Below are 20575 nucleotides of genomic sequence, written 5' to 3' on the forward strand. Positions count from 1 at the left end.
ACCCTTACTGTACATCGCTCAGGTAGAACTGGTTAAAGTGATGGGGCAGTGCCCTCAGCAAATTGCATGCTTAAGCACAATTTCTAAGATTAGGAATGTTTTCCAGGGTTCTGCAACTTTTCCAGGTAGGGTAAGTGACATATCAGGGACCTTTTTAGCCCATGCCTGAAACACTGAAACTCATTTATTATTACTCAGTAATAAAATAGTTTTGAAAATATGTGAGCTGTACTTGTACACTCAAGCAGGGGTAACAGTAGTAAGCATCCTGAGGTATTCTAGTGCACATCATAGTAAAAGAGGATGCGTATCCTTGATTATGCCACTAGTGTGCAAAGTTCATTGAATTTTGTAATTAGAAGATGAATGGGTTACTTCTTTAGGCGACTGGGATTTACTTTGTGAGAAGTTGCTTTACTCCTCTTTGTGTGGTGAAATGTCATAACCTATGCTTTCTTCTACCCGTCCTTTGAAATTGCTGCCCTCTAGTTTGAGCAGGAAAGGTGTCCCTGTGCAGAAATTTATGTTTTCTTCTGTTGTTAGCCACATCTAATTCGTGTCACATTCTCTCCTAAAAATGATTGTTTGTGTTTGAATTACATCAAAGAGATACCTTTGTCAATTTTTTTCCTGAGTTCATGGAAGTGTTTTATGTCAATGCACTCATCAGGGCAGCTTGAAGGGAAAATGGTTTAATGGCTCTTTTACAGATGCTTGATCGTTGCACCAGTGAGTAGCAAGCAAGAAAAAAACCTTCAACTACTGTATTTATGGTTCCTTTGTGATCAGGATAGCACTAATGCTGGAAACCTGACAGAATGGCTCTTTGACGTCTGTGTTTTGAGGCTCAGAATGAGATCTGTGCCTCATGGTTTGTGTAAGAGTATTCAGTGATTAAGCCTGTAGCTTATAAAATTGATTCTTGATGAAAGTTTTAACATAGTAATAGTCAATTTCTAAGCTAGTTAATATTTAAAAATGACATTGTTAGAAATGTGATTCACAGTGCTGATTTTTATTTCAGTTGTATTTATAGGTTTTAATTAAGATAATGTCTTGCTGTTGACTCTCGACGAGTTAAGTTTGCACAGTTATGCAAGCTGGATTGGTTCTTCATGAAAATACATACTTTTATGCTTAGACAGAGTTTGTGTTCTGTAGTAGTTAAGGAGAAATACATCTCACTTACAAACTAAGCCAAAGATCATGGAAGTATGTGCCTTTGTATGTAAAAATTACCAAAAAGGCACACGAAGAAAACTAAATACTCATTAAAGGACTTCTCTAGATTTGTGTTGACACCTGTTATTTTATGTTGATTTACCTTACATTTTCCATTCTTAATCTTCTCATTAGTTGTCACACTGCATCTGCTTATATAGTTAGTGAACGTGGTTTACAAGGTAGAGACTGTCCATTTCGTGTTGCATTCAGATGATAATTCACTCCATACATCTGTGTAGTTCTCGTTTTTCCCCTTATGCTTGCCTTGTCATTTTGGGCAACATTTTACATTGCCTCTCCGTAGTCTCGATGTTTTGCTTGCTCTGTCTCATTCTCTCTCAAAACAGAACTTGGACACATAATTAATGGAGTTAGTAGAATTCTGTGTTCAATCCTATGATTTTTATAGACCTCTTGTAAAACTCAGCAGCCATAGTCCACTTGGCAGCAGCAGCTAGTAATAGCCCAGTCTGACTGGCTTGTAATGGGCTGGGGCACTTCTGAAAATTTTGCTGCCAGTTTGAGTCTCTCCAGTTATGTATAAGTGTGGATCTTCAATCAGTATTCAGGTGGTAGTTTGGTTTTCAACCCATTATTTAGTGATTCAAATATTAGCTCTAGATGAAGAAAGGTGAAATACATTAGGCATGAACATATGTTAGCTTTTCCTCAAAAAACTGCTTTATAGCTCAGTGGCAAAATGCTTCCATTGAAAGGTGGATGCTCAATTTTATTGCAACTTTTAAAGAAGAAAATGCAAGGTATTTTATTAACAAGGTGATCAGTTCCACTTTTTAAAAATCTTCAGTAGATGTAGCAGTCAAGTTGTGCATACACTTCTGCAGAATTGACATAGTGGCATGATTCATAGACCCTTCATGACTCCACTTATTTAGTACTGTAATCATGTAACTGGCAACTTACTCTGTCTTTTTTTCATTCATATACAAGGGAGGTTTGAAGATATTTGCATAGTTAACTTCATTTGCACCTGTGAGTAATGACATTTTAAAATATCATTTCAGGAAAAGCTGTCAGAAGAGAGTAGGAAATGTAAAGAAGGCATGGAAAAAATTCACACGCCAGCAGATGAAGATTCAAGAAGTGAAAGCAGCAGCACTGAAGAGGAAAAAGAAAAGACAAAATTGCTGTTGGATCGTTTGAAAGCTCTGGAGGTAAGAAGTACAATGGTTTCACACATAAAAGACCACCCTGCCCCCTGCCTCATTCATTTATCGGCACTGAATCACCCTGTAGGATAAATCTAATCTTTCACAGTTCACCTGTACTCACGTTATGGAGGTTTTTTTTATGATTCATTTACTGAGGATGAACAAGGAGCTTAGTCTTAGAACCACTGTAGGGATCCCTCTCTAATGTTAAGCATCAGATATCTTTAAAAAGAACTTCATACATTATTTTAATTCAGGTCAGACCATTTGATAAGAAAAAGTGGTTTTACTGGTTTTGTTTCAATTATTAATATTCTAAAACTAATATAGATGGTTTAACAACTGTCATAAAACCAGTGTTGCTTCATTATAGTTTATTGCTCAACTTTTAATTGCTGGACTGCTTGCTTGGGAGAATTCAGATCTTTTTACTACTAGATTGTGGAAAATCTGTTTCCTTGTAGACCACATGGAGAACTGCACACTCTACATTTTGAGTGCATTTCTGGAAAATCAGGATGTGCAAAATAGTGCCCCTTGTGGTAATTCCTAACTAGAGGAAAAGTTTTAAAGTTTTGTTAGGCAACCGTGGACAAGGTGCAGGTAAGACTGTAATCGCTATATATGAACTTACTTTGTGCTCCTTGATAGAAGCATGGGTTTCAATGTGTATAAAAAAATAAAACTGTGCATATTTTAATATAATTTTGAACTAGTACAAAGGCATATTTTTAACTTACCAAGTGTTTCCTCCGTTCTCTTTTGTTGAAGTATATACGTAGTGTTACAGGTATGAATAAATGAATGTCTTAGAATGATCTTAGTGGCATTTTGCCTTTGTAGGGTCTCAGTAAGTAAAGAATTCATCACTGGGCCTGTACATTTTTGGTTAAGTATGAGGTCTCTTTTGCATCATAATATTTATTTTGAGTTGTACTCTGATCAAATGAAAACTCTGGATTTTTGTTCTTGAGGACTTTGTTAAAAGTAAAACTTGAACAGTTATAATCATGTTTGGACCTAAATACAGAATCTGAAATATGAAAGGTATAGGCAGTTGGTGCGGTTTTTCTTTCCTTTAAAATCTTAGAATGTTTGTAAAATAAACACATTTAATATTGATTAAATGTAATTTTGCCCTGGGGAAAAAACACATGATACTGAATTTTTAAGGCCCATAAAACTCTGATAAATGTACAGTTTACTATAGTCTTGCTTTATCTGTCAATAGAGAATAACTGTAGTTTCCTTGTGGTCTTTTATTTCCAAATATGCATGATCTGTGTTTGCTTTGCCTTGTTCTTAATCAGTCTACATGACAGTTGCAGTTCTTTATGTCCTCCGTTGATAGGAAGTTGTTCAATAATACCACAGCCTTTGTCAGTTGTGGCAAATTGCCCAGACAGAATCTAGTTCTGGAAGGTCAGTGAATAGGTGTCCTCACTGATGTCAATGTTGTGCAGTGGCTTATTCAAAAACACATATTAGTGAATGCAAATACTTCAAGAAGTAATCTACATAAATAGTCTAAGGAGCTATCAAAGTAGAAAGATGAACTGCAGAGACAACATTAATTGTGACCCAAGATCATTAAAACAAAGTATTGTTAATTGTGTGGTTCTTAGTGTTATATATTCTTGCACTTGATTTTTCTCTTGAAGAATATAAATTATAATGTCAAAGATGCTATGGTTTGTTAATTAAGAGACATACTTTTTTAAGTTATATGCAATTAGCAGTTCTAATCCTTTACTATTTGCAGAGTAATTATTCTAAATATTTTATTAGTCTATATAGAAAGGAACAAAAAATTACTATTTGTTAGTTCCTGTGCTGTGGGTGTCAGAATCTTTAATCTTACTTTACATAATTAGATGTTACTGTTTCATACACAATTAATAAAATCAGAAAAGCTAATAAAGTACCCTACTAAAGTTGATCCTCCATCTGTGCACTGTAGAATCTGAAGACTGCCTATAAACAGAATCTAGTAAAAGTAATAGTCAAAATGTAGCACCTAATCCATTAATGCCTATTAATGTAATTTCATTAATGTCAACGCTTTTAAGAAATCTTTCAATATCTCTTCATATTAGTTTATTACTCAAGTGTAGCTCATGACATGATGTAGCCTAGTCTGTTACAGCATTGTAAAATTATTCCATCTTCCTCCTTACCTATATTCGTTATTCTATTGCTAGAGTGAGCTTCTCTTGAAATGAGGGACTGTATCTATGTGTATGTACATGTATATAAATGTATATGACTACACATCTAGGGAAAAATTTGAGCAACTGCTGTAACGTTTTTATTATTTAAAAGTTGAGATTCAGCAGGTAAGTTTTTTTCTAGTTTATACTTCTCTTGACTGATCACATTAAAACAAAAAAAGTTGGATAAGTCTGAGCTAAGTTTCAAGTGAATGAAGTACCAAAAGAGAAAATCTATCCACCAGCACGGGGATAAATGGGTAGTTTACTGGTACATATACAATATAGCAGATTATTTAGTTTCTTTTATTTTGAATATCTATATGGGAAAAGAGTTCCTGTTCTGTACATGAAATAAATTGTTTCTGCCCTTCCTGGACTAGGATAGATATGAGGTACATAGCACGATAGATATGAGGTACACGGTGGTTTTCTTCAGGAACTTCTGGCAATGTGAGGAACACCTTGGACTGTTGGATATGGACCAGGAAATTATCAAATCTAAGTGTAAAAAAAGGGGTGAGGCTTCATTTTCACAGAAAACTTTCTTTAAATCATAGAATCACAGAACGGTCAGGGTTGGAAAGGACCTCTGGAGATCATCTAGTCCAAACACCCTGCCAGAGCAGGTTCACCTACAGCAGGTTGCAGAGGATCGGATCCAGGCAGGTTTTGAATATGTCCAGAGATGGAAACTCCACCACCTCTCTGGGCAGCCTGTTCCAGTGCTCTGTCACCCTCAAAGTAAAGTTCTTCCTCATATTGAGATGGAACTTGCTATGTTTCAGTTTGTGCCCATTGTCCCTTAACCTGTCGCTGGGCACCACTGAAAAGAGTCTGGTCCCATCCTCTTGACACCAGCCCTTAAGGTATTTATAAACATGGATGAGATCCCCTCTCAGTCTTCTCTTCTCCAGGCTGAACAGCCCCAGTTCCCTCAGCCTTTCATCCTAAGGGAGATGCTCCAGTCCCCTCATCATCTTCATTGCCCTCCACTGGGCTCTCTCCAGTAGTTTCTTGTCTTTCTTGAACTGGGGAGCCCGGAACTGGACACAGTAGTCCAGATGTGGGCTCCCCAGGGCAGAGTAGAGGGGGAGGATAACCTGATAACTTCCCTGGACCTGCTGGCCACACTCTTCCTGATGCATCCCAAGGTACCATTGGCTTTCTTGACCATGAAGGCACATTGCTGGCTCATGATGAACTTGTTGTCCACCAGGACTCCCATGTCCTTCTCCTCTGAGCTGCTCTCCAGTAGGTCAACCCCTGAGCCTGTACTGGTGCATGGGGTTATTCCTCCCTAGGTGCAGGACCCTACACTTGCCCTTATTGAACTTCATCAGGTTCCTCTCCTCCCAGCTCTCCAGCCTGTCCAGGTATCGCTGAATGGCAGTGCAGCCTTCTGGTGTGTCAGCCACTCCTCCCAGTGTTGTATCATCAGTGAACTTGCTGAGGGTACACTCCGTCCCTTCATCCAGGTCACTGATGAATAGGTTAAACAAGACCAGACCCAGAACTGACCCGTGAGGAACATTGCTAGCTGCAGGCCTCCAACCAGACTCCATGTCACTCATCGCAACCCTCTGAGCTCTGCCATCCAGCCAGTTCTCAATCCACCTCACTGTCCACTCATCTAACCCACACTTCCTGAGCTTTCCTGTGAAGATGTTATGGGAGACAGTGTGAAAAGCCTTCCGTATCAGTGGTGTTGTATTTAACATTTCTTTTTTTTCTTATACTTGGGTCAATGTCAAATGTATTGCCAAATAAATTTCTGTAATACCTTTTAGGTTTTATTAACTTCTGTTTACCCTAGAAATTTTCTCACTGAACAATACAAATCAGTATAATAAAGTATCTTTGTAGTCAGCCCAAGTGAAAGCTATCATATACTTTGATAAGAAATGTATATACATATTCTCCCATTGCTCCTTTCCCCTATAATCTTTTTACATCCTTTATCATTTGCAGCAAATTCTATTTCCACTCTACTGACTGATAAATACCATACGTTCCTAATCAAATGAAACAGATGACAAATAACGAATGGTTCATACCGTCTTGTATCCCATTTTATGTAGTTGAAATTAGTTGTGATTTCCTGGATATCAAAACTCCTTTGTGCCTTCAGCATTTTTAGTTGGCTGCTCTTGAAATGTCACTTAATTTGCTTCAGCAGTTATGATCAAATGCCTTCGAACTCTTACAAAGCAAAAAAAAAAAAAAAATTATCTGATAACTTCTTTGTGTATTTGGAGTGCTGCAAAAAATGAAATATTAATGAAGTACGATGAATAACATATCAACTCCTTGGTGGAATTTCATTTTTTTAATCTGCTTTCATCACCAGAAGAATTGTGATTTTTTTTTAAATGGTAGCCAGAAATGTACAAAAAATATAATTTATTCTGGACATGCATCAACCCCCATACAACAATTTCAGGTATATGTAGGTATATACACAATTACAGTAAAACAGTAATGTTATATTTCCAAAGCCATATGCATGTAAGTTGGAAATTTTTCACAAAACCTTAATTTGCCCTCCTGGGTATGTTGGGTATTACACGGACTCTCATTCCAAGATTGTATACTGTTTCTTGTTTCCAGCAAAAACAGTTTACACAGTCACAGTGCACAGAGGAAAGCTTTGAGAATATTCTATATTTGAAAAAACAGTGTCTATAAAGGCCTTAAGACTGTCCTAGAGCTTCATCATCCAATATGAAGCTATGGGCTCTCTGCCCCAATTTAGCCTTAAATGACTGAAATACAGGCTGCCCAAGCACCTGCATAATTGCAAGTGAATTAAACTGATATACCGAGTTAGTGTCAGTCTTAATCTAAACATGTCTGTAAAAGCCATAGTTACTATGATTTTAACAATTTAATCAGTGATAAATACTGTGTCAGCTTTGAAGGCTTATTAAAGTCTGTCATTTGCACAGACATTTATGCAGTGAGGATAATTCAGTATGAATTAACTATGTCTAACTGTACGAAATGTTCCAGCTTTTCTGGACTTCCTTCTTTGCAACTGCAATCGTGCAACTTCCTTAGAAAGCATTTGCTTTTGGTTGATTATGAGGAAAGTAAGCTGACTGGGATTGCTCCAAACTACATGACCACAGAGTACTTAATGGAGGTTGTTTTGGACGATGCTCTGCTTTGCCAGTAAAAAAGGGATTCTGTAAGATACACAAGTTCTGTTGGTGGTGTTATGTCCTTTCACACGCTGCATCTCCTCTCAATTCCTCAAAAAGAAAGGAGAGTGTGAGCAGATACTGGATGAAGACTCAAGAAGACTGGATTCTGTTCCCATCTCAGCTGCAAATTTCCTGCATCCTGTACAGTCTGTTTCAACTATTTGTGCCTTGGTACCACGTCTGTGGACAGGTAAAGAGCTGGAATGTGGCACGCAGTCAAATGCCTTGGGAAACTGATTTTCTCTGGCTTCTTCCATCTGAATGTATTCTTACACTTTGACTCAAAGACGTGGAACTGGAAACAAGTCAGATGAGAGGACTGTAATGCTCTGGTTTAGTCTGGTAGAGTAACATGTTTTACCCAGGAAACAAAGAGGAAAACAGATTACAGAAGAGGTGGAATTAAGACTTTGAGTCTAGATGTGTCTATCCAGCTCTTAGATGGTGAGTTACCACATGTAAGGAACATCTAAACTATAGATCCTAGATCCACTCTGCAGGAAAAAAGAATATTAATTGCCTCTGCTCACTCCAACCCTCTCTCTGTGCCGATTCCCCTATGAAGGCAGGCACAGAATTGACTTCTTATGTGCATTTCCGAAGAGCCCACAGCCCTTCCTCCCAGAAATCACCACAGTTCTTTCACATAAGCAGAGCACAGGTGTGCTGCCTCCTGTGAGGCTTCTAAGTTGATCTGTATGGCAAGAATCAGCATGTACGTGGCATCAGATGGTGCACCATGCTTGTCTTGTGACAAGATGTCCATCTGTTATGGAATGAGTAGTGCCTGCATTTAGGATGCAACATCATATTTTTGCTAGCACCTATTGTGTTTCATGGCTGTAGGAGCATGCCTCATTTGGCCACACATGGTCCCATTCCACTCCCCTCTGTTAGATGAGCAGGGTACCATCACCTTGTTGTGGGGAATTCATGAGTTTCGCTTATGTGGGGGCACTGTCCACTCTTCAGAGGAGATGATTTACCCACCTTAGCCTATGCTGGAGCACAACTAACGCCTTGTAAAAAACGCAGTATTTACAGTCAAATTAAAATAAACGCTGTCGACAAGGAAGTGTTTACCCTGGGTTGCTGAGTGTCCCCCTTCCCTCCCAGAAGTTCCATTGGCCTCAAAAAATAATGATTGAAGGCTGCTCACAACCTTGCATTTTTCACCAAATAGCAAGCCACTGGGGTAGCATTAAATTGTAACCTTGAAGTTATCAAATGAAAAGCCTCATTCATGTGTGAAAATCTCATTGCTTGCGGGTGAGTGAGACTCAATGAAAGTTTCAGTAAACTAAGCTGCAGTAGAAGCAGTATCTGCTAGGGAAGAGTCACGAAACCACTCGAATTTTAATTATAGAATTTTGCCCTCTTGCCCTTTGCAGTTCATCATAGAAAGATGTGTTTTGTTTTAATAAATTGAGCTTTGGGACAAAACTTACTCAGGATAATAAGCTAAATGTTCAAATATATTAAAGGGGTAATTTCCCTTGTATCATCACCATTAAACAAATGAGGAAGTGTGTCAAGTATTTCAGTATTATGTTTTTACTGCCCTGCAGAGGAAGAAAGACATGATATCAATGAACTATAAAAAAGATAAAAAAGAAATATGAGAAGGGTACATATTTCTTTTGAGTGGATTGGGAAGATAACTTTATTTTGAGTGGGGTGCTTGTGGTTTTTATTTTGCTCTTACATTATTTTCCATTCTCTTTTATGTTGTTCATTTTCCATGTACTACAATGTAAAATGGTAAGAAAATGAATAATTATATTGTTTTCCATGGAAAAAAAAACATGCCGTATGCAGGGACAACTACCCTGAGTTTCTGAAAATAACTGTGAGGAAGAACTTCTTATTTGTTGAAAGTCGGCTGCTTCACTTTGGTTTACAGGAAATTTGAAACACTTTACTTAGATGCATAGAAAAATCATGAAACTTATTTCGTAGCAATGTTCTAAATATTTTGTAGCAACCAGTCTTGTTCCAGCCAATACATTTAATCTGCTTCAGCCAGAAGCCTCTTCTTAGCCCAATGCCTTGGCCATCCACATAACTAGATTCATTATGCTGATCAGCCACCAAAGGCCAACCTACTTAATCCTAATTATTGGATTATTTTACTTTTAAATCTTTTCAGTAGGAGACTTCTATAATTAGTTTTCTGAACTGAACTATGCCTAAGAAGTCTTTTTTTTTTTTTTTTTTTTATAGTCAGGGATCAGATGATGAGGCAGGGAAAGTCTTATTTCCAAACTTATCCAGTAGCTGATAAAGAATCAGCATTGACTTGCATCACTGGTTTCAAAAACAGCCCAGTTTATTCCAGCTCTTTGCTGGTAATAGTATCGACAAACTGTTTTAGCTTCCTAAGAACTGAGTAAATTTTAAATTAAAACCAAACAAGTACTATCAAGCTGAATGTACTCTAAAATCTGTAAATGCCTGAACTCTTCTGCTGTAGGTCTTCAGTGGCTCAGTTGTTCCTAGTCTTTGAGAAGGAAATCTTATGGCTGCTGCCTGTTTCTCCTTGCCTTTGTGCTCTGGGGTGCTTTCTTCTTTGCCACCTATCCTCACCCAATCCTGCTGCAGTCTTTAAATGTACCTCCTTCCCAGATGTTTGTACCCTCCCTCCTGCCAGCTCATGCTCTCCTGCTGTTCAGGTCTTCCCCTCTGGCTTTTCCATCCGTCCTACGTGCTGCCCATGAGTGCATGAAGCTGCATTATCCTTAGTTGGCACAGAGACTGAATGGCTTTCAGTGGTCGGTGCACCTTATCAGTTGGGATGTTAATAGAAATAATATCTTCATATAGAAGATGAAGACTAATAGAAACCTCTTCTGGGCAAAGAGTTAAATTCGGTTAGTATGTGATGAGTATTTAAGAGAAGAGAATGTACTTCTTCTAGACATGTAAAATATTGAGGATCTAAAAGGACTTTGTTTTTTTCTCTCTCCTTTTACGCTTTTTTCCCTAAACCAGTTGAAATTCATGGCAATTTCTTTTTTAGCATGCAAAAATCAAGATGATCTAGTAAGGGATATGAATTTACACAGGCATGTTGAAAATAGCTCTGCCCACTGGATGTAGGAAGAGCTGTTCAGGTTTGCTCTGTTTTTTATTGTTGCAACAATTTGCTCCTATCATTAGAGGGAGACTGCCGATCCACTCTTCCACCAAACAGTTTCATCTCCTGCAATGGGAGAGTACCTTAATATAATTAAGTCTGTACATTAAGTCATTGCCTCCATGACTGGTGGGAAGAGGCATGGAGGAGGCCATGCATGTCTGCATTTTTCTGACTATTCAGTTGAATGAAAGCTTGAAATACTTAGTTTCTGAAACCAACCGTGGTGCCTCCTGGGAATTTTAGTCTGAGTAACAGATGGTATTGTTTTCCTTTCTAACTAAATCTAGGGGAAAAAATGAATATTGAATTGCATCTCCTATGAAGCACCACAGCAGTGATTCAAAAGTTAAATGTTTTGGGTCACAACACGCAGAGCTTCTGAGGTTTTGGCACATACTGAAAAGGTGAAAACTTTCAGATCGACTGTCTACTTTCTACTATGAGATACCCATGAAGCAGTCAAAACTTGCTAATTCAGCAAAGTGCTCAAAAGAATATGTTCCGACTAGTGTTCCTATTCTGTTAAGTTTAAAAACTGTGTGTAATTGGTTTAAGTGTGACATCATGTCATACCCCATCAACTACTTGTATGAAGGGAATTTTGCTACATATCAGAATTTTTCTCCTTTAGCCTGCTTATGCAGTCAATTTAGGTTTTGATAAAAGTTACTAGCTTTCTAGCATCAGATATTTCAGTGCTGTTATCACACACATCAGTCTATCCAAGTGAAGTACAAGGCATGTGGGAAAGGCAGAGTGAGTAACTTATGCTGTTCCTGATTTGTACCTTCTCAAGGTAGATAAAATAAAATAAACATAAAATATCCTTTTCCAAGGCAGTGAATCTAACATCTTCCAGGAAGAAACATATCTTATATGCAGTTTTTAATTCACGTTTATATTTTAATCAGGATACTGTTTAGCAGATCGTTTAGTTTACCTGTAGTGTTGATTTTTTGCCTAAATTATGGTCCATGCAGTTGGGAAAACTGTAGGTAAACTGTAGGATCCTCAAGATAGTATATTGAGCTCTGAAATTTTTACAAAAAAATTAGGAGAACATAGGTAAGCATTTAATGTTCATTTTAGCACAACCAAATGTAATTACATATATTTATTGTAAAAGCAGATTATAAATTCATTTTTTTTCTATGGTATTCCAGATTCCAATACTACGGCTCTTTTCTTACAGTTATGTACCATAGAGAAAGCCCTGTGGTACTTACTTGACTGACATAGCAAACACTCTTTAAATAGTTCAACGTATTGAATATGGCTACAAGAATAATGATTTGGTGCCAGAAGGTCTGAGAAATAGGTGTAGTCAGTGAAGAAAAGGTAAGTCAGAGAAGTCAAGGAAAATCGTCTTGCTTTTATTAAACCTGTCAGATTTTCTCGATTGAAATAAATGTTAACTGTGTTCTGCAAAGAGTCCTTGCTAGGTTGCAGTGAAGGAATCTGATATTTCAGTCTGACTTTTGTAATTTAAATAATGATAGTTTTTCAGTGCCCTTCTCTCCACGTATAGTGCCTTTTTGCACGTAATCAGTAGATAATGTAACTTACCTTTTTTAGCAATCAGGTATGTGGTACAATTGAAAATTCACTCTCCGCACTGAATGAAATGAGATTTTCCAACACTATGTCATAGATCTAGGTGACTGTGTTTATCCCAACATATCTATCATTTCAGAGAGTGAGGCTCAGTAGTTTTTTTAAATAGTTTCTCTCAGGTGTGCACTCCAGGCCTGGTTCTACACAAGCACTTTCTGTGAGCCTTCTCATTGCTCCCAGTGGCGCTTATTTCAGAGGAAAGATTCTCTGTGACACAGATTTTAGAATCATGCCTTATATTTTTAATTTACATACTAATGCGTGTAATTCGGCTGACAGTAATGACAGTTGTATGGTTCATAAATTAAATAAATAGCTGCAGTTCGTGTCAAACTAACATTATTAAGAAAATCCCAGTATTCTGTGGACATTCTCCACTGGCTGCGTAGGAAATCCCAGTTAATTTACCTCAGCTGTTAGAGCTGAATCCCTTACAACTCTTAGAGAACAAAATAATTTCTCTCTTTTCGTTTCTCTTTACTGGCCTTGGAAAATGATGAAACAGTAATGAGGTCTGCATGGTGGTGCACTTTTTCTTAATTTGATAGTGGTTTCCTTTTTGTTTGTCTTCTAGAAATACAGAATTGGAGATTATCGCTGGGATTCGAGACAAGTATAGTTACACTCATATTACTAGAATTACTGGAGCTGTACTGACTTCTAGCATATAAGGGTCTTGGCTCCTGTGTTGGCCATATGTTTAACTACACATTTGAAATCTACATGATTAACGTACTCATGAAATTCAATATTCACTGGCTTTATTATGCAGCCACTTTAATGGTCCACAGCAGAAAATACTCAAACGATTATTTTTAAGTCTGCTTAATCTGTCATGGTGACAAGCACAGATTTTAAGATTAGTTATAAATATATAAAGAGAATAGATAAATCAAGTGTGGAATAGTCTGACTTTGGTCCGTTATGTGTGACTGACTTTCGCTGATGGTTCTGTAGATACTTGATTACTCACTGACTAATTAATTTCATTGTATCATCAAAACAGCTATAGATGGGTACAATGTAACCTTATATGCGTGGACATGTATAGCTACATGCATACATACATTTTTTGATGTACATTTGTCTGGTTAAGATCTGCAGCACTATTAAATGCCAAGTAGAAGGAGAGGTTTGTTTTTTCACAAGGACGATCTGGTTTCCCCCCCCCCCACCTTTTTTTTTATTATATGTTTTCATGTATTGCCCATATCCCTGCCAGTTGTAAGTTGCCTTTCCCATATGGAGTCAGGGAGCTCCTCCATTCTGTTTCATCTCAGGCTAAGCACCTTTCCTCTGCTTCCCACATCAAACAGCTCAAACAGGGTCTCTGCCCCAGGGTAGCCTCTGTTCTGCCTCTGTGCAGCTCTCACCTTCCCATTGAGAGCAAGAACTGCCATCTGAGATTTTTGATGTATGTGCCGATGTTTTCCTGTGCAGGTGGCGAAACTAGATTGCCTGGCAGGGCTCTCCAGTTGCATCTGGGATATAGAGGTGCATAATGCCATCTAGAGGGCAGAGGTTCTTCCCTTCCCACAGGAATACCTGGCATAACTGCTGGCCTTCCATCACATGTGGTCACAGCACTCATCCATCTTTGTAATTCATGCATTTTCCTATTCCTCTTCTGGCTAGTATATACTCATACAAGGCCAAGACTTGGAAATTATGTGGGAGAAGGGAAATGCTCAATTACTAATTACAGCTGTTTCCCTTTAATAAGCCTGCAGGTTTCCTTGTTGTCTTCAGTCAGTCAAATAGTCTGTTCCTCTAGAATAATCTTCTGATTTTAAATGGGTCTTAATGTTTAAGTTCTTGAGGAAAAAGTTCTTTTAAAAACAGGAAGAAAGTAAGACCTAGATTTTCATTCAGCTTTTGGGTGAATTGTAAGAAAAAGAGTACTTACAAATTGATTACTTTGCTAGACAAAGCCCTCTGTAAAGTTATTGTGGTGGCAGTTTCAGGTCAGCTGAAGAAATGTGTCTGAGGGTTGCACATTATGTGAGACTGTTGTGCATTTAGACAGAAGAAGCTAAAATCTTCTTTTCTTCCGCTGAAATACTTGGTTAGCATTTCTCTTAACAGTTTATGGTAAGCTGGAAATGAGCAGAGACAGACTTTTCAGTGAAGAGGTCATATGGCTGAAACAGCTGACAGCTGAAGTTTCTCCTTACTTGCCTCCCAATAGCTCCTCCTTTTTCTTCTTTTGAACCTTATGGAGTTTGCTTCTTTAGACCTTAGGCATGTGCCAGGGAAAAGTCTGTTGCCTCCTTCTTGGTAATTTCCTTCAGTCCTGTATTGCATTTGATGTCATTATACTTTAACTGCTATTACCAATAATGACAGTTGTAATATTCTTTTTCTTAAATAAGCAATGAATGTTCTTTCTGTAACCTTAAATCTGATCTGTATCATCATAAAAACAATTTTGTTAGACATTATAGTGTCTCCCCAGTGCCGTGCAGAGAGAGCTGTTCCATACATATGTACATTAATTTGATTAAGTTAAGGTAGGATGAGTGAAACAGAGGAAGAGGCCATATTACAAGCTTTATAAATAATAGTGCCCTGCCATGCAAGATAGTTCATGTAGCAGAAGCAGTGTAGCTGCATGGCATAGTTTTCATTTGATCTAATTAACTCTTCTTGAAAACCAGGGTATTAGCCCTGGTAGAACAATGCATTAGCACCGTGAGCCAGCTTTAGCAGATCTTTGCAGAGCTGCTTGGTGTAGTGTTCACATAACTTCACTGCTAAGGAAACGAGTTGTGTCTTCCTCTTGGCTCCTCTTGGTGTGGCAGAATATATTTTTTTTCCATTCCATCATTCCAGTGGTGATCTTCTTTGTACTCTTTCTGTCAAATATTTTCTCCTTCACAGTGACCCCAGGGTAACTATTCAAAATTTTACCCAATTAGATGGGTAAAACCAGGTATGCTTAGTTCATTGTAAAAATGAACTTGCTAGTATTAGTCAACAACTGTATTTTTCACAGAGTAATTGAATAGAAATAAGAGATGGGAACTTCTCATGTTTTCAAGCAACTGATTTGCCCTGCTAGTGACCTCTGCCAGGCAGGAATATTTCCCAATTGCAGGCCAATCTGACAGAGCAGTAATGTGATCGATACTAGGTACGTATTACATTGCATAGTATTTCATACATTGATTTATTTTTGTTCTTTTCTCTGCATTTTCCCTTTAGGCGAATCGATTAATCACTGATGCTGCTCTTGAATAGCAGCTTGGAATAAGATAACAGTAACATTTCTTTGTGTTTGATACTAGTGTTAGTGTATTTGACTGTGAAATGTGGACATGTGAAGGTGGGTGCAGTTCCAGTGGCTGCACTTGAGTTGTGCTTACTTACATATGCTGCAGATTTGGCTGGTTGTGTAGAGCAGAGCTGGGTTGTTGGGCTACTGCCACTGTGTTTTTCATGCCTGAGCTTCTTACTGAGGCACCACTGAGTCCCATCAACTTTGACTTAGTGTATGTTCCATATGAGACAGTTATTGTTATCCAAAGCTTGTTTTTTTAAGAACTTCCACAGTTCGCTACATTCTCCCAAAGTGTGTAGTCTAAGGCTTTTCTTGGAGCTCCTAGGGATGTAGTTTACCAACATATATAAGTACAAAGAACAAAATCTGAAATAAATATTACATGCTGAAGAGCAAGGTTAAGTAAATAATTGGAAAGTATTTGGCATTGCACAGTAACACTTAACAATATATAATTAAAATAGAATTCACTTTCCATGTAGCTGGCTTTAATGTATATTTCTGTACAGTTTCATATTTTTGATTTTCATAAAGTACAAAGCTGTAAAATTATCCGAGTAAAAAAATGCCTCTGGCATATCTCTGTTGTATGTAGGAAAAAGCCTTCCAAACAGGCCTATCTTTTACTTTGGTGTTATGGGTTACATTCTTGTCCTGGCAATTGACTTCCTTAGGCCTATCACTATTAATTTAGGATCTGAAGATAGCCTGTTATATGTCTACCTTAACAAACAGTGCAGCGTAACAGGAGCAGATCCTCGGAGCCACGTTGTTTGTGCTAAGGACCTGACACCCACATTGTATACATTTTGGGGAGTTTACTTTGGCTGAGCTCTGGTTAATCCCAGCAGTGGCTGGAGTTCCTCTTCCAATTTCATGTAAAAGAAACCCAGTCCGTTCACTCCAAGGCCACACTGCGGTATGAATTGTAGCCTGGACAGAGCGATGATCAGAAAAATCACTTGAGAAAGACACTCACTGCTCATCCAAGCCAAAAAGCTGATGTAGCTGCACCTAATGTCAGCCAGCACAATAGGAGAAATTTCATAGACCAGTTAGGATAACATTCAGGTCCTGCCACATCAGTTAGTTTTTAAGGGATCCTTATCCCTCTACATCTGTCTTTTCTGAAGTGAGCACAGTCTGCAGGGCAGAAAAATCAGACACAACTCCAAACTGTTGAAGCTTTTTAGAAGAGACAGAATTTGGGGTCTGGGTTGTTGTTCTTTTGAGCAAAATACAATTACTCTGCAAATTCACTATTCCGCTCTAAAAGATTAAAAATTAAATGAATCAGAACTTTTAATTCAACAAATGTCACTGCAGAAATCAACCTACCGCATATTGCTGTGTGGGGTGAGGGGCATTGTTTGCTGACTGTGCCTATAAAAACAAGAGAAAAATGTTCAAAGCTTTCAGAGGAAGCAAGGTGATGTTTGCAAATATAGTTTTATTTCAGTTAGCAAGAAATGAACAGTAATTTTGTGATTCAGTTATTAGAAGTTAGCTATTGGCTACAAAACAATTGCTGCACGTTATATGGCATTTGATCCTACTCATAATACAGTGCACCAATACCTGTTCTGCTTCGCTTTGCTTCACAACTCCGTAGCTGGAAGGGAGAGAAATAACTGAAGCCATCAAAGAAGTTCATTTTGAAATACCTGGGGCAGTTGACTTATGGGTGACTTCTGATGAAGAAAGTGAAATTGCAGGAAACATTGCCTTCAGAAATAACTCAATGCTCCCATGTAGTTAAAAACAGAGAAACTTGTTATAAATTTATGTTATGAATTGTGAAACAGTTGACATCAATAGCTTATTGTGGTGGAAACCTTTTAACTCCAAGTCTTTAAAGGAATTTAAAGTGATTCATCACAGGAGAACGAAAATAATGTATTTTATATTTTATTATGTTTAAAAATATTTTGTGACAATATCAATTATAACATCATGTGATACTTTAAATCTATTGCATAGTATAGCAAAGAAAAGTCATTCTCTTTCACAGAATTCAGATAAAAATAAGCTCAAGGGATATTTTTAAAAAGCAAAACCAGTTGTATATTTTTTCCATTTAATAAGAAGTCATACATGTTTCTTTGGAGAAGAAAAAAAGAGATTTTTCTGACTTAAAGAATCATTGGATAACAGGGATCTGATAGGAGTTTCCCATCACACATCCAGTGAATGTGACATTTAAGCGTATGGGATCAGTGTTTTCCAGGCTGTCAGTTTAAATCACTTTATTTCATAATTATTTTTCTTTGAACTAAAAGAAGAAACTTAGGATAAATAATTGGGAAAAAAATATTTCTTGATAAAAATTCAGCATTTGCTTTCTCTGAAGACAGAGCAAAACATCTGTTGTTTCACCTTCCAGTGAGAGCCAAAATCACTGGTTATGGGAGACAATTAATGGTGGTGTTAATTATACATTAAAAGACAGACAGGGGAAAAAAGCAGGAATTCATTAAAGTTTTCAGTCTTCTCTTTCTGTCATCAACCCCATGCACACTCAATTGCTTAATTTCCCAGGGGAGCGGAGTGGATGAGTGGGAAGGAGGTTGGTGTTGGAGTTCCTTGAAGGTAGTGCCAAATTTAGCTCCAAATTTGAACTTTTTACTATCATTTAATAACAGCCCTTCAGTTCAGGTGCATGAAGCAGCCTAGAAGTACCAATTATGGTGTTAGGGCCATTCTTTGCATTGACCTATGAAATTATATTTCATGTTCATTCCAGTGATATTAGAAAAAATATATAAAATCCTCTTCAAAAGAGAAGCACTGCTCTTGATAGATAGAATTTCTAGAAATTCAAAAAAAATTTCCTGTATATACGTATGTGTAATCCTTGGCTTCCTGGTACTTAATTTCAAGACTTTCTACTTAATTCCATCGACTAGCATTTTTAATTTATCTTCATTTTTAAAGAAAAATAAGTCACATTTTTTAATTAATTAGTTTCTAAAATTACATTCTATTCCTGAACTGAATATTTTAGCATGACCTGCCAAAATTTTAAAAGGTGAATTAAATTTGCTAAAGGAAGAGTTAAATTATTGAATTTCAACTTTTAAATAAAATGAGCTTAAGACCTTTGTGGCTTATTCTTATGCTTAGATATTGAGGTGTGTCCTGTAAAGACAAACCGTTTGTCTCTTGGGCTTCTTTTTCCATACCCACTTCCCAGCGCTATGAATCGGTAGTAGTATTGGCTTTAATTACTATGAACATCTCAGCTAGTCAAGTGGGGAAAAATAAGAAGCGGATTCTGTTGGAATAAAGTTGCCCAAAGATTAATTTTCATATCTGGATCTGAAATGCCCTGTTCTCTTCAAACATTAGAATGACCTTGAAGTTGAGTATGCTACTCAGGGAGGTGTGGATAATGGAATCACAGAAAGCAGAAAACTGTCACTGTGTCATTAACCTCATGGTCAAAATTGCAGAGGTTTGAAGGATAACTAAATTCTAAAGTTGACTTTCTCACTGCTTGAAAAACTGTCCTGAAAGTATATGTTTTCTTCCAGACCTGAATTTAAAAAAAAAAAAAGCAACAAAAACAAACCTTCTGGTTTGTGATTAGGCAAGTGAATTTTTTTAAAAGTAGTTGCCATATGTATCATTCAGAAGGATCCAAAGCCCTGGAAATATTTGTACTGGTTTCAATGTCACTCTAAATTTGATCAAAATCTTCAGCAAATGTTTCCTTTTAAATCAAAGCAAATATTTTCTTTGAAAATGACTGTACTGGAAGTTTTTTATTGAGCTTCAGCGTTGGATTTATAGATAGTCAGTGTTTTTCAACTGTCTTTACTAATTTCAGAGAATTTGAATTTTCCCTGCAGAGTTTGGTCTTTTTGCAAGAAAAATTGAAACAAATGCAATTGACGAAATGTGATATGATTAATTCATATTTTCAATGCAAAGATATTTATGTATGTGTTAAATACAAGTTGATATTAAACACAAAATGCCCTTTAAGATTAATCAGGTCCACACCGCTTGCCTTTATCTGCCTGTGTTAATTGTAAGAACCTTAGTTTCGCTTACAATTTCAGTATCTCATACTTTTTTCATGGACCAAGGATTTTATTTTTAGTTCTTTGATAGAGGAAATAACTGCCTGTTAATATTACATGGGGAAGCACAGTAAGTCTGTCAGAGTGACATGCTCTCAGTTCTTCAGGGAGAACAGTTCCATAAGGGAATAAATCACTTAAAACAAGAGAAAAAAAGAGGACGAGATGGAACAGCTGCCTCTAGTGCATAGTTTGCAAGGGAAAGGATCACTGGGTGTAAATATTAGAAAATCAGAAAATAAACAAATTTCACAACACGCACACGCTGTTCCTTACATAAAAATTCAGTCTTATGTCTTAGGTTTGTGTGACGGCGTCGTGGCCTGTAGCGTTGTGCCCGGGTGGACGCTTCTAGGGAGGCGCCCTGTGCTGTTAGAACGATGGCCATTTGGGGAAGGGTCAATGAGTTTCAGCATTCCTCCTTCCTGACTGCCCAGTGTTGCTGTATGACAGGATTGGCATCACGTAGCTTCATGGGTCTATCTGACCGTGAGTGAGAGGGCTTTCTCATCTGTCATTTTACCCCTCATTAATAGCAGCTGCTTCTGTTTGGGCAGCCTCGGGATATTGGTTATGGAAGGTGAGTGCCTTGGTCTCTGTGCAGGGCGGTGCGTTGCACTGAGGCACACAGCTCAGCACTTTATT

The 20575-nt window shown here is 37.6% G+C and overlaps 1 protein-coding gene across 1 annotated transcript in view; it reads left to right on the top strand.

Annotated features, from left to right (window-relative positions):
• NCKAP5 (NCK-associated protein 5) overlaps window positions 1-20575 on the top strand; it is a 93582-nt gene that overhangs the window by 15031 nt on the left and 57976 nt on the right. The window contains exon 2 of the mRNA XM_009703312.1: window positions 2250-2399. Coding sequence (XP_009701614.1) covers window positions 2250-2399 — 150 coding nt within the window. The remainder of the gene's footprint in view (window positions 1-2249; window positions 2400-20575) is intronic.

The sequence above is a fragment of the Cariama cristata genome, unplaced genomic scaffold (genome assembly GCF_000690535.1).
Source record: "Cariama cristata isolate BGI_N322 unplaced genomic scaffold, ASM69053v1 scaffold5377, whole genome shotgun sequence".
NCBI classification, from domain to species: domain Eukaryota; kingdom Metazoa; phylum Chordata; class Aves; order Cariamiformes; family Cariamidae; genus Cariama; species Cariama cristata.